Raw genomic sequence first — 12,604 nt, forward strand, 5'->3', positions numbered from 1 at the left:
TTTTCCAGTTCAACTTGGAATGAATACTTTAAATTGCTGTAGTGCAGTTCTTAAGATGCCAAAAGAAGATTAAAAATAGCAAGCAAAGGAATTTTTGCTCCGGTTTCATACTTAAGCATGTTTTAAAGCTAATATCCATGAAAAAGAGAAAGGATCATGATAACTGCAGCCAATATTTGTACATACGTTTTGTACAATGATTATCAGTGTCAAGCTGGTAAGAACAAGCAGAGATAATATTTGCAGAAAGCAGCTTGTTTACAACTCTGTACTGCAGCTACCACAATCTGTCCTGTTTACACCAGAAGCCACTATGTATTAGCAGTCATTTTTCAGCATATTCTGTTCAGGATACAGTCCTGGCAGGAGAGCATGTGGTTCATGCTTACTCTCTTGAAGAAATATGAATACTTCAGTACCTCCTAAAACTACTGTTTAATCATTTAAATTATGTCACACTAACAATTGACAAAAAATCAGCTAAGCCAGCTATTGTGCAAGCAGCTTTAAATTAGTGACCTTTCTTCTTTCTGACTTCCAGCAATGTTAAACAGACACAACTAAACTAGTTAATTACAAGTGAATAACTTCAATATTGCACCTGAATGTATATTCACCCCTTAGAAAAGGAGGACAAAAGTGGAATGGGTTGTTGTGTGATTTTTACATCAACATCACCATCTTCAATGTTCTTTTTCGGGCTACCTACAATGATAAACTAAAGTACATTTCAGAGGAAATAAGCTCAGACTGCACAGTACAGAGTTCCTCAACACTTGCCCATACTTTTTCCTTCAGCCTCTACAGTTCTGCTTCCTTTACATACAGGAACCAAGACTGTAGAGACTGAAGAAAAAAGCATTTCCAGGAATTTCATGTATGGACATCTTCAGAAATATGGGTAGGTGTGTTCTGCTGTATCTGCATATCTGCGCAGGCATGTACACTTGAGCAACATTTTTCAGTATCAACTTGACAGTAAAGGGCTGAATTTAGAGCACTATCTCTATTGGATATTTTAAAAAATAAAAGGCACTTCACCAAAAAGTTATTACACCAAAAATTATCACAGAAGTCCACAGAAGCTAAGAACTTCCAGACTTAACACTTGAGTAATTAAAAGCAAATTAAAGTGAATCCAATCATAACTGATGAACCAGCTCATCAATTTAGCCCATCAGAACTAATTATGTGGAGAAACAGATGGTATTTCCATAGGACTGCCAGCCATTTCTGTAGGTTTGGTTTTTTTAAAAGAAAAATGACAATTTATCTCCACTGTGTATCAGTAACTTACTAGTTACTGTAACTAGTAAGTTTCTGTATCTTGTTGATCTTTTAGAGCTTAACAGTCACAGACCCTTCCAGTGGAAAAGTAAGGCAAGGTTATTAACAGCACAATAAATGTCTTCATCCCAGCACATTCCAAAAACAGTTCATAAAACTATTCAGACTTGTTTTAACATTAATTTCTGATTGTTTTTCCTCAGAAATAATTTTTTTAAAAGTATAAAACATGAACAGAATATAATAAAAAGTCATACAAACCTATTTTCAATTTGAGAATGAACATTTTGCCACCTCTCAGCCAACTGATCAACTTTTTCTTTATGCCAGTCAAAGTCAAGATCACGTTCCTTGTGCATTTTAAACATCTGATCACTGATCATCTTTGCCTTCTGCAGTTCATCCTCTAAGGCATGGAATGTTTGTCTTTTCTCATCTACTTCAGATCTCCATTGCTAGTAGGAGAGTAAAAAAAAGTTGTAAAAACAAGTTGTAAATAAAGTTGCCTAAATTATGACACTATTTTATAAATAGTATTTTACACTAGTATGCTGTAAAAATGAATCAATAAAAATATTTAAATTAATATATTACTTCTGCTTGCTCAAATACTCAAGTGGCACTAGAATGGGTCTGAAGCAATAAACTGCAAAATAATTCTAAGTAAAAACAATCCCCACAACACATAGATCAAAACACAGAGATCAAATGAACAAACTCATCTTAGAAACTAGAGCTTTAGGCAGATGCCAATCATTCTATCTAGCAAAAAAGCATTACTCAAAATTTGTAATATCAAAATCAGTTATATACAGCAAACAAAAAATACTGAACTTCAGTCTTTCAATTTCTCAAAGATATCTTCCAAACTTCCCAAGAAACCCTGATTAGAACATTGAAGCCGTAGCAAAAATGTTACTGTGGTCAAATTTACATAACATAAATACATGTTTATGTTACTCAAAGTATATGCTACCTTCTGAAGAGCAAAGAAAATCTTACTGCAGCATTAACAAGTGCCACTTTTCCAAGTTCAGGTACTTCAATGCATTTTGCAACAGCAGCAGGAACATGCTTTCAACCTATCCAAATCCTAATGCTCCAAAGCTGCCATTTTTTCCTGAAATGTCAATCCTAATACCAGCTAAAACTAAATACACAAGAAAATGTTTGACACTATAGAGTGCATCATAACAAAATGAGGTGTTACAAGACAGATAGCTTTTGACTTATTTTTTTTATTTGAAAAGGCACCAGCCAGCTCTTACCTTTAATGTACCCATCAGATTTTCAATATTGTTTTTGTCAGCTGTTACTGCCTCTTCTTCACACAACTTAGTTTCATATTGTTTTACTAATGATTCTGCTGTTTGGGTGTTTGTCAGCACCAAATTGATAGTTTTTAATCTGAAAAACAAACCCTTTGTTAACTGAACCATCAATACCAACACTCAACACATTAATGTTTTTCAGCCTTTTCCTGTCAAAGGGTACCCCTTCATACAATGTTAAAATGTTAACTCTCTTCTCCTTGATCAGTATTATTCATACTAATAGCTTTAATTTAAGAGAAAACTGTAAACTAAAACATGTGTGATGGAAGACAGCCTAGTACATACTTATCTATGAAAATGGAAGACATGGAGTAAACTTGGTTCATGTTTTGTATAACAACATTGAGCTCAGAGCGCAAAGTAGGGACTGAAGGTGAACCAGCAGCTTGACTGAAAAACTCTTCACATTTATCTGTGATGACTCCCAAGTCATCCTTGAGCCGATCCAGTTCTTTCTTCAGTTTCTGTAAAATGAAAGGTGATTGATAGTGCTTTCATCCTACATCAACCTGATATACTTTACATATCATATGAGTACAGGTCTGCCCTCCTTCTTTGATGATGACACCGTTGGAAAAAATTGAAGAGAAATGTATGTGTAATAGGGAAACTAATGGAGTTGCCACTGATCAGCATCTTTTTGCTCACAAACACATGCTAAATATTTGACCCCTCTTTTCAAGGTACACTGCAAACCTTCCTGGCTTATACTCAAAAGTCAGGATATATTTGTTTTTCAAATTAAACTTTTCCGAGGTAAAACAGACTTTCTCAAAGGCTCACCTCTTGCTCTGAGATCCTAAGCACATTTTCATGTACATCATCCCTCTCCATGGGCGTTCGGATCTGCCGTATTAATCGCTCCTCACAACTCTCCAGTCGTAGTCTGATATTTCTGACTTCAGAGATGTACAGATTATAAATAGATTCTTCCTGCTCCTCTGTTAAAAGAATTAAGGCATATGTTAGCCAGCAAAGTCATCATGTCATTTTCACCATAACTTCTCACACTTTATAATGTCACTGCTCTACAGATGTTTTTGTGACTGGCCAAAATGCCATCAGTTTCCATGGAAATTTTGGTTATAAGGTAAATCTTAGGAACTCTTAATTTTTTTTTTTTATTAAATCATCTCCTCACACATGAAAAATAACTACCTGTGATCTTTCTACACAGGCATTACCTCTATGGTGACATTGCTAAATTCAGTGACTGATTCTTTTAATCAGTGGTATCAGGGACATAAATCCTCTTTCAGATGCACAGGGCACCACATCTTTCCTGAAGTTGAGTGAACTTTGCTAATGAAGTAATCAGCTTTGCACTACTGTATTTCTTTAAGTCATCAACTATTCAACAGTAAATCAGAGGAGGTATTTTAATCTTTCTGTTCTCACTGTATTAATACATTGTTAATTAGAGTTAAGAACAGCAGTAACTACAGGCATTCTGTCGAGCTAGGATGTTTTCTTTGCCTTAACAGGATGAAAAATGTTCTAATTCTGTTACAAAGTCAACAAAGTAATCAAGCTGTTTTTTCAGCATTCAAAAACAAGGAACACAGGACTGAGCAGTGAGCTGTAAAACACATAATAAATTCTTAGGTGTAAAATTTTTTGTAGCATTCTGTATATTATGTAACACATCAGTATTTTTACATAGCTTAATATATACGAAGTTAAAAAAATTTAAGATTTTCTATACAATGGAATTGTGCACATTGTTAAAATGACCCTGTTCAAAAGAACACAGGCAGTAACAATTTCATCATGATAAAAGAGATCTCAAGATGAAGGACAAAATCTCTCTCATAAGGACATCTTTCTACATTTCTAAACTAAGTTTTACCTCTTTCTGCAGACTTCAGAAGCTCTTGATAATATTGCTTGCAAACATTAACTTCCCTTTCCAGCTGTGCTGTATCAGAGCTTGTAAAGATTTTGGACTCCTGGCTGTCTTCCACAAAATCATCAAAGCGGGACTGTAAATTGCTTAGTACCTGCTGATGTTCACCTGGCAGCATTGTCTTTATCTGCAACAGATTATAGACCCACAGTACAGTCAGCAATGGTGCATCACTCACACAGTTCCTGTGATGCTTTTTTATCAAAAAGCAATACTGATCAATCACTAAGTTGGTAAAGCCAAAGAATTGAGGTTCTGAAAGCTCACTGTTCCTTAGTTCCTAAAGTCCACTTGACAGCTGATAATTTACAGTCAGCATAAAATCCTTTTCAATCTTTCACATCAGGAAAGGCCTCTGTTAAGCCAACACTACATCAGTCTTCATTTCTCCCATCTAATGCCATGCAGCAACACAGAATAGCAAGGACAAGAAGGGACACCTCAAGAACTACTTCAGATTCCTCTTTCCAACAGTAACAGTGATAAATTAGGTAGGAAAGTGGTTTTTTCAGTATTGCAAATACTTTTTGCAACAGTTTGTACTCTCACACAGTTTTAGTCATTCCATGACTTCCTAGTAAATGGTTAAGTGCCCTCCCTAGTCATAACACTTACCGAGGCAACATTGCCAGCCCGAACAACTTCAATTTCATTTGTCAGGTAATGCCAGGACACTACACTCTTCATGTTCACATGTGACTCGTGCCAAAGGGCCAGAACATTCTGAAATTGCTGTTCAATCCTGAAACAAAGAAATTCCAACTTCAGATCAGGGTAACACATAACAACGGGAAAAAACCCCAACAAAACAACAACAACAAAAAAAAGAAACAAAAAACACTCCTCCCCCAAAAAAAAAGCCACCAAAAAACTGTAAGATATTCTTTTCACCCAAGTTTCATGTAAGTAGATGTTAACAGAAAATAGGTAGTTTTTCTTTGTCCCTACCTGTTGGCTGTATCTATTGCTTCTTTGTTTGGTGGAGGAACTGTAAAGCATACAGATGGAACCATGGCCTCATTACCACTGGGGCTAATGACTTTCCATTTAGCACGATGGGAGTTGTTTGCTAATACACACTCATCATCTTTGTAAATAGTTATCTAGTATTAAAAGAAGAGCAGAATCATTTGATGAGCCAAGCATTACAAAATAATTGTACAAAGCACTTCTGCAAATGCTGTCAACAAATAAGCAACAGAACAACAAAACCAATGTTCTAACCAAAGGATTTGCTCTTGTTTACTAGGGTGGAAGAAATTTACAGCCCAGCTTTCTCCAGGAACATGGTAATTAATGAAACTTTAGCTGAATTCTTACATCTGTAATTGGTTGGAGGAAATTTTAGTTTCTAACCTCAATTTGTCTATAGTCACAGATGGCTTTAATTGGAATGGATGTTTTGAGTACACAGTCAGGGTTCCTTGGCTTCAGCTGAATTATTGCCTTTGCTCTTCCCACAAGGCCTGCTACTGTGCTCTTATACTGCAAGAGTTGTTCTTTTTCTTCCTAGAACAGTTAAGAAAAGAATACATCATCAGAGATGTCCAGAATACAGTACTGCCTCTTTGATCCTGTTAACGCCTTTTTCTTCCCCTAACTCCTCCTACAGTGTTTCTGAAAAGTAACACACTTTACAAAAACAAAGTATCTTTCTGAAGCCACTGTCTTCATATATCTGGTACTGTAAATACAAACAAATAAAACTGTATTTTAAAGTTATGAAAAATAGTAATTTATTTATAAGTTCTGAAAAAATCAGCATTTTTTCCTTTACTTTAAATGAATAATCTTAACACATTTTATATCCCACCATAACCTACACATTTCTTGTTTCATTGTAGCTCCTGCTAATAGGATCCTTCTGAAAATCTTACCATAGACTCCTGGACAAGGTCTTCCAGCCTATGAAGACTGCTTGATCTATCACAGCTGTACTTTCGGTATATGGTGTCTTTTAAATTCTTCAAATATTCCATGGCTTCTTTAGCATCGCTGAAAAACTAGGATAAAGTAATTATCTTGGTTATTTTTAAACAAACTAAAAAATGCAGAATCAGCTATACTGCAGTTTTCAAGTGCGGTCTTTTAAAACAACCTTTTCTCATCACTTGAAGTGACCACTGCACCACACCCAGCTACTCATGATCTCATGTCTGAATGTACTCTTCAAAAAGGCACACACTGTTAACACCAGTTATTCTCGGTACAAGCTACATGCAAAATTAATTCTGCAGTTATTGAACCTACAGTTAATGACCATTCCTGCAATGAAAAAATTTTATTAAGCCAATCTTGCTTTCCTTGGAATTACAATTACTTTCATATAGAAAGCACAGGCAAAGCCTACAAACTATAGAAACTTGCTGCAAATTCCAGGTCGCACAGCTGGGACCAACATTGTTCAGACAGGGAAATGAGCTGCCACACCTGGCAGATCTGCAAGGGTATCTGCACACCCAAACAAGAGTCCTGGTTAGATGCAACAGGGAAGGAAAATCCCCTTCTCTCCCTTAAGCTCCATTTCATAAATCTAGAATTCCAGTTTCTTCCCCTGTCACAAGGATCTCAAATTGCTCTGACTTCTCCAGTGTCCCATTCCTAACTTTGGGATCTTACCCTTCTCAGTCCAAAAGCATCCCACTCCTTCATCACCTCCCTTTCTCTTCAACCACACAATCCAGAAGACACTACGGATTCATCCTTATAATTTGAATGTTTTAAATGAGTAGATTTAAATTCAAACAAAAGCAACAAAACAAATCCTCTGTCTATCATGCTCATGCAAGTAACTTCATCGTTTGCTGAGTATGTGAAAGCATGAAAATGAGATAGTCAGATGGGTGTTTCATGGGATGTGTCCGCTGTCAGGGTGTTCTCTGCTCTGTTTATTATTAATGCTGCACATTCCATTCTGCTTTGAGTAGTCCTGGAATAACCATCTAGAATATGTTCTCCCATGGCCATCACTAACCACCCTCCATGCTACATCATCTGCAGAAGCTCCATTGACAGGGAGAGAACATGGTTTCATTCTCAGAGTCTCTACTTGCAGCTGCAGCACTGAAAAAATCTCAGGCCAGATTTTCATCTGCTATGAACTGACATAAGTGTAGTGAAGAAATTGAGTTGTGGCAACACTATGGGAACATCGCTCATCATCTGGTGACTGTGTAAGACAAACGTTAATTCTACAGTTACTGTAAGAGAAAAACTAGAGCTTTTGGTGGAACTTTTTGACTATGAACAAAACTTAAAATATTTCATATTCTGTTTCATTTACTTTCTTACCTCAAAATATGCAGCATTTTCTCTCAAATGTTGTTCAACACAGTGGCAGAGCTGCAGAATCCAGCTCCATTGTGTCTGCATTGCAGCTCTATAGGCCTTTAAGGAAGAGAGATATATTTTACACATGGAACTGAAAACTAAAACTTCCATACCTTTACAGAATTTAGGAAACACAGAAGCAATGCAGCAAACACAAACAGCTAAAACCTGACCACCTCACCCTGGAAAACTAAGCTGCAGCAAGGAAAATTCCAGTAAGACATGAGAAAGAAACCCTGTCACAGCATAGTCAAACATAACAAAACTTGCCCAGAGGGACTGTGAAATCATTATCCTCTGGCCTGGTCAGAGGATAGTACTCCAGCTCCTGCTAGCTCAGCTCCTGAGGATCCTCCACTCTAAGCTCACCTACACTTCTGTGTGCCTATTGACTCAATCGAAGCAGTATCCTTGCCTGGGTACAGGCGGGAAATCGCAGCAGCCCCGAGCCCGCCCCGGGCCCAGGCCCGGGCCCGGAGCCGAGCTCGGCCCCCGGCGGCGCGGGGCGCAAAGCGCGGCCTGGGCAGCAAGGGGCGCTCCCGCCCCGGGAACGCAGCCCAGCCTCGGGCTGTCCTCTCGGCCATCCCAGCCAGAACAGCTTTTCCACTGTCTGCCAGGAGCTGCAGACTGATGCATTAATGCATACGCTGTTCTGCAGAAAAGGATAACTTTTATAAACATCCCAATGTAGCATCATTGGAGACAGCGTAACCTGCACAGTCATCGTGACTGCGATGGCCTGGTTTTGTAACAGGCATCCCCAGTGTGTTCTTACGCTACAGAGCCCATTAGAACAGCCTATACTTTTAAAGAACAGAATTGCCCACATTACAAAAAAAAGTCATTTATTATTCAAAGTGGATATCATGAGAAGGAAGGAAGGGAGGGGTTTTCTTCATGTTTCCCATTTTTGCAAATGTAAACCAGCAGAGCTGAAGAACAATAAAAATACATTCCCTCTGACTTTTTTTATTCTTTTATAATGAATCAGCTTTTTATTGTTTCAGTCTTTACCACTCACTGTCTGTATCTACTCTCTCCTTGAAGGTGTACAAGGAAAAGTGGTTTATATTCTCCTCTGAAAACCTGTTATGACCCTACAACAGCTACAATATTTTTTTCAGTAAATTGTTTACGTATATAACGTAAAGCTGTAGTCAAGACTGAAGTAAATCATATCACCTGGTGATATTTTTACCATCCAAACAAGTTTCATAATTCACTGACAAATAAGTTATGAAACCAACCCTAATTCATACTAGGAACCTGCACATACAGTAAGTGATGACAAAGGCTCTTACTGAAATTTCTTTCAATCCAACAGGAAAGAAACCACAGAAAGACTGTTCTGTGCCCTCAGTCTGTCAAAGCAATTTGTGTCAACAGCTCTAGAAGCTGCATGACCAGAAACATCTCTACAGACCAATTCATTTTACAGTTTCAGGAGATTTCATCTAAGCAATTCAAGGTATAACCATAACTTTATAAAAGTGGTTTTACTTTTTGGAAACTAGAAGATAAATACAACAGAGATGCTGAAGAGGAAATTTTAGAAGGCCCCTTTAATTTAGAGTCTTGTTTAATTTTCTCTGCGTTTGCCTTCTTTTTCCCCTTTTCTCCCAAAACTCAGCTCTTTTAAATCCCAAAACTTTTCCTGTTTTGGTGCTGGTTTTACTAACTTACCTCAATGGTTAGCCTGGCTGGGTGGTTTTCAAGAAGCAATTGTTCAGCTATTTCTTGTACAGATTTAATAACTTCTTCTTTTTCATCAAGTTCTCTCATTAATTCCTTTTTTCAGACAAAAAAAAAAAAGTTTTAGAACTCTAATTATTAAAGATAATTTAATAATTCCCTCTGGATTATATTAGCAATACATACTGCATGGTATTCCTTTTTTCTTGTAATATTGGGGTTTCTTTCACTCCAGTCATATGCAACCTCTTCCTCTTCTTTTTCATTCAGCCATATCAACTCTCTAGTAGCACGAGACACAAAGTTGTGAAGAGTATCTAGGTGCCTTTCCTGATTTCTTGATGTGTTCTTTATTGAAAGGAAAATAAAAAGATTTAAAATAATCAGAATTTAAAGCTCATCCCTTATCAGAAATTATGCAGAGTGAAAAGCTGAACATGGAAGAGGAATGGTTAACTTACCAAGAGTTTTGAATACTGACTCTCCAGTTTGTGTAGTTTTTCTGCATAACTGAGTTTAAGAGGGGCAGTCATTTGGATCTGTATTTGGTATATGAGAATATGAGATAAAAAAAGCAATCAAAAGGTTAGATATGTTAAGCCATTAGATCTTCTGATTTCATCATGAGTCATGTAGAAATCAGAAATAAAGGTAAGACTGTGAAATCCAAACAGTTCTAAAATTCAGCACTAGTTTATGGGTCATCCAGTAAGAAAGTAATCAAAGAAAGAAAGAACATGGTGCAGTACCTCACTGATTTTTGCTTCTTTAAGGCTGGATTCAAATTCCTCAATAGCTTTGTGGACATTTTTGTGATTTTCTAAGTGGCTTTCAACACTTGGCAAATCTGAACCCCATTCTGCTCGATCAAGTTGAACCTTACAAACAGGAAGAAAGGATTAGCCATGATCTATAAAAAGTAAATGATTAAAAATGGACTGTTTCTGAAAAATTGCTACCTGCATTTCTTCCACCCAGCTCAACAGGTCCTGGACAAACTTCATGTTCACTTCTTCTTCTGTCAAATTCTGATCCACAAAAGCTGATTTCATAAGAGGTTTTCTGATTTGCATCAGTTTGAGTGTTTGCAGAGTCCCACTGTCGACTCCTGTCACATAGCTCTGAATTAACCGCGGTGGGATGCCTGACGGGTAAGCGGGAGTGATGGTTGGTGTGAGCCTGGAGGTAAGACCTGACGAAAGGCCAGATGTCAAACTGGAAGAAGTCAAAGTAGGTGTTAAACCTTGTGTCATTGCAGCATTTAATTCAGGCGTTAGGTTTGTTGTAAATCCTGAGTTTAAGCTTTCTGTTATTCCTGATATCATCAGCTTTGTCTGCTCTGTGGTCAGCGCGTGCCCCTTGTTGTACACGGAAGAACATTCGGTCCGAATGGCCATCAGGTCATCACGAAGTTTTGCAACTCTATTAAATTAGAATTTTAAAAAAACCCAATGAATGCTTGTGATTAAGGTTTATCATGATCAACTGAATAGTGATATTAGCTCACGTTATCTCTTACACTTTAGTCGCGCTTAAATATTATAAGCAAATATTTTCATTAGAAAGTACAGGGAATATCAGCTTATAGTTCTATACAGATAATAAATGCAGAAATCAGGCAAAGACTAAAAAGATGGTATAGGCACTAATATGCACTATACACAATTCCAGGGAGCAATCAGCAAACCAGAAATCTTACAAGACACTGCATGTTGCAGTAGATCAAACACCTGCAGTTCACTGCCAAGGAGTTATGCACTTCATCTCAATCACTCCAAGGATGAATCCCAAAAAAACTTTGGAGCCACTTCTTCATAAAACAGAATTATGCAGTTTAAATGCTTCTTTCTGCCAACACTGTACACAGTGCCACACATAACCTAATGTTACCCCACTTATTACCTGTTAATACATCTACATTTGTCACCAGAAATCTCACCTCCATTAAAAAAATTAAATTTAGTAAATTCTAAACTTATTTTACATGCAATAAAAGTGTATTTAAAAGCTAACATCTTTACACACAGATATCTAGTAAACATTAAACATTAAGTCATGTCCAGGTGTTGACTTCATTTTCATAAATACATACAAATAGCTCCTGTTGTCTTCAACATTTGGGGCGATGCACCCACCAGAATATCTGATATTTGGGTGCCCAGTGACAGACCATGAAGTTTATGCATGGTTACAGAGAACTGAACATTTTTTCCATAATGGAAATCCAGATTTGAGATACTTATTTATTCACATAAACATACTATAAAGTACCTTTGAACAAGCTGGTCTGCTTGATAGTATTTTCCATCAATAAGAATCTGGGCATCAATCACTTGCTGGCGGAGAAGATTCTCAGATTCAAGAAGATACCCAGCTACCTCTGCTTCATGCTGGAGCTGGAGCCCTGACTCCAATCGCTTGGTGTCCTTAATAAAGAAGAGAAAGTCATAAACCTTGCAGCTAAAACCAAAGAGATAGCAGCTCTAAGAATTAATTTTTTCTTTTTTTTTTTAACTTATTCTTATCTTGAAACAATTGTGAAGCATTTAATTAACTACAGAACAAAACAAAAGGTAACACAACACACTCTAGGCAACTTGTAGTATTTTCTGGAAGAAATACAATCTTAACAGTACAATGAAAATAAAAGCAGCAGCTATTAAGGTTGCCCTCACAAACCCTTAAAAAATTTTTGCCATTCAACTTCTATAAATTTATGACTAGAGACAAGTAAAATCCCTGACTGACTTACAGACTGCAGAGCATTCCGGGCAAGTATCAGTTTGTCCTCACAGCTCCGGCTGTCCCGCTGAATTCTGTTTGCAATTTGCTGCAGCATTTCCAACCTAGATGATGCCAAAGCATGTCAGGAAAACAAATAAGTGCTGTGTTATTTCTATTTACAATCATGTTACATGACTTTAAAAACAAACAAATAAATCAACAGCATCTACCACAAAGCACAAATGCATATGTCAGTTACCTGCTCCCTTCTAAGGTTCCATTACCAAAGCTTATACAAGATTTAATCAGCGTGGGACCACAATTAACAGAA

At 37.1% G+C, this 12,604-nt stretch overlaps 1 protein-coding gene across 10 annotated transcripts in view; it reads right to left on the bottom strand.

Annotated features, from left to right (window-relative positions):
• The window catches only part of LOC135296195 (dystonin-like), a 288,180-nt gene that overhangs the window by 128,324 nt on the left and 147,252 nt on the right, over nucleotides 1–12,604 (bottom strand). For all 10 annotated transcript variants that reach the window (XM_064412231.1, XM_064412229.1, XM_064412227.1 and 7 more), the window contains 17 exons: nucleotides 12,302–12,395; nucleotides 11,821–11,975; nucleotides 10,509–10,971; nucleotides 10,299–10,427; nucleotides 10,011–10,088; nucleotides 9,736–9,897; nucleotides 9,541–9,645; nucleotides 7,819–7,914; nucleotides 6,405–6,530; nucleotides 5,884–6,036; nucleotides 5,476–5,630; nucleotides 5,143–5,269; nucleotides 4,471–4,654; nucleotides 3,405–3,562; nucleotides 2,907–3,085; nucleotides 2,556–2,694; nucleotides 1,549–1,742 (listed from right to left, as the gene is read on the bottom strand). In XM_064412231.1, the coding sequence (XP_064268301.1) occupies nucleotides 1,549–1,742; nucleotides 2,556–2,694; nucleotides 2,907–3,085; nucleotides 3,405–3,562; nucleotides 4,471–4,654; nucleotides 5,143–5,269; nucleotides 5,476–5,630; nucleotides 5,884–6,036; nucleotides 6,405–6,530; nucleotides 7,819–7,914; nucleotides 9,541–9,645; nucleotides 9,736–9,897; nucleotides 10,011–10,088; nucleotides 10,299–10,427; nucleotides 10,509–10,971; nucleotides 11,821–11,975; nucleotides 12,302–12,395 (2,697 nt within the window). The remainder of the gene's footprint in view (nucleotides 1–1,548; nucleotides 1,743–2,555; nucleotides 2,695–2,906; nucleotides 3,086–3,404; nucleotides 3,563–4,470; nucleotides 4,655–5,142; nucleotides 5,270–5,475; nucleotides 5,631–5,883; nucleotides 6,037–6,404; nucleotides 6,531–7,818; nucleotides 7,915–9,540; nucleotides 9,646–9,735; nucleotides 9,898–10,010; nucleotides 10,089–10,298; nucleotides 10,428–10,508; nucleotides 10,972–11,820; nucleotides 11,976–12,301; nucleotides 12,396–12,604) is intronic.

The sequence above is a fragment of the Passer domesticus genome, chromosome 3 (assembly GCF_036417665.1).
Source record: "Passer domesticus isolate bPasDom1 chromosome 3, bPasDom1.hap1, whole genome shotgun sequence".
NCBI lineage: Eukaryota > Metazoa > Chordata > Aves > Passeriformes > Passeridae > Passer > Passer domesticus.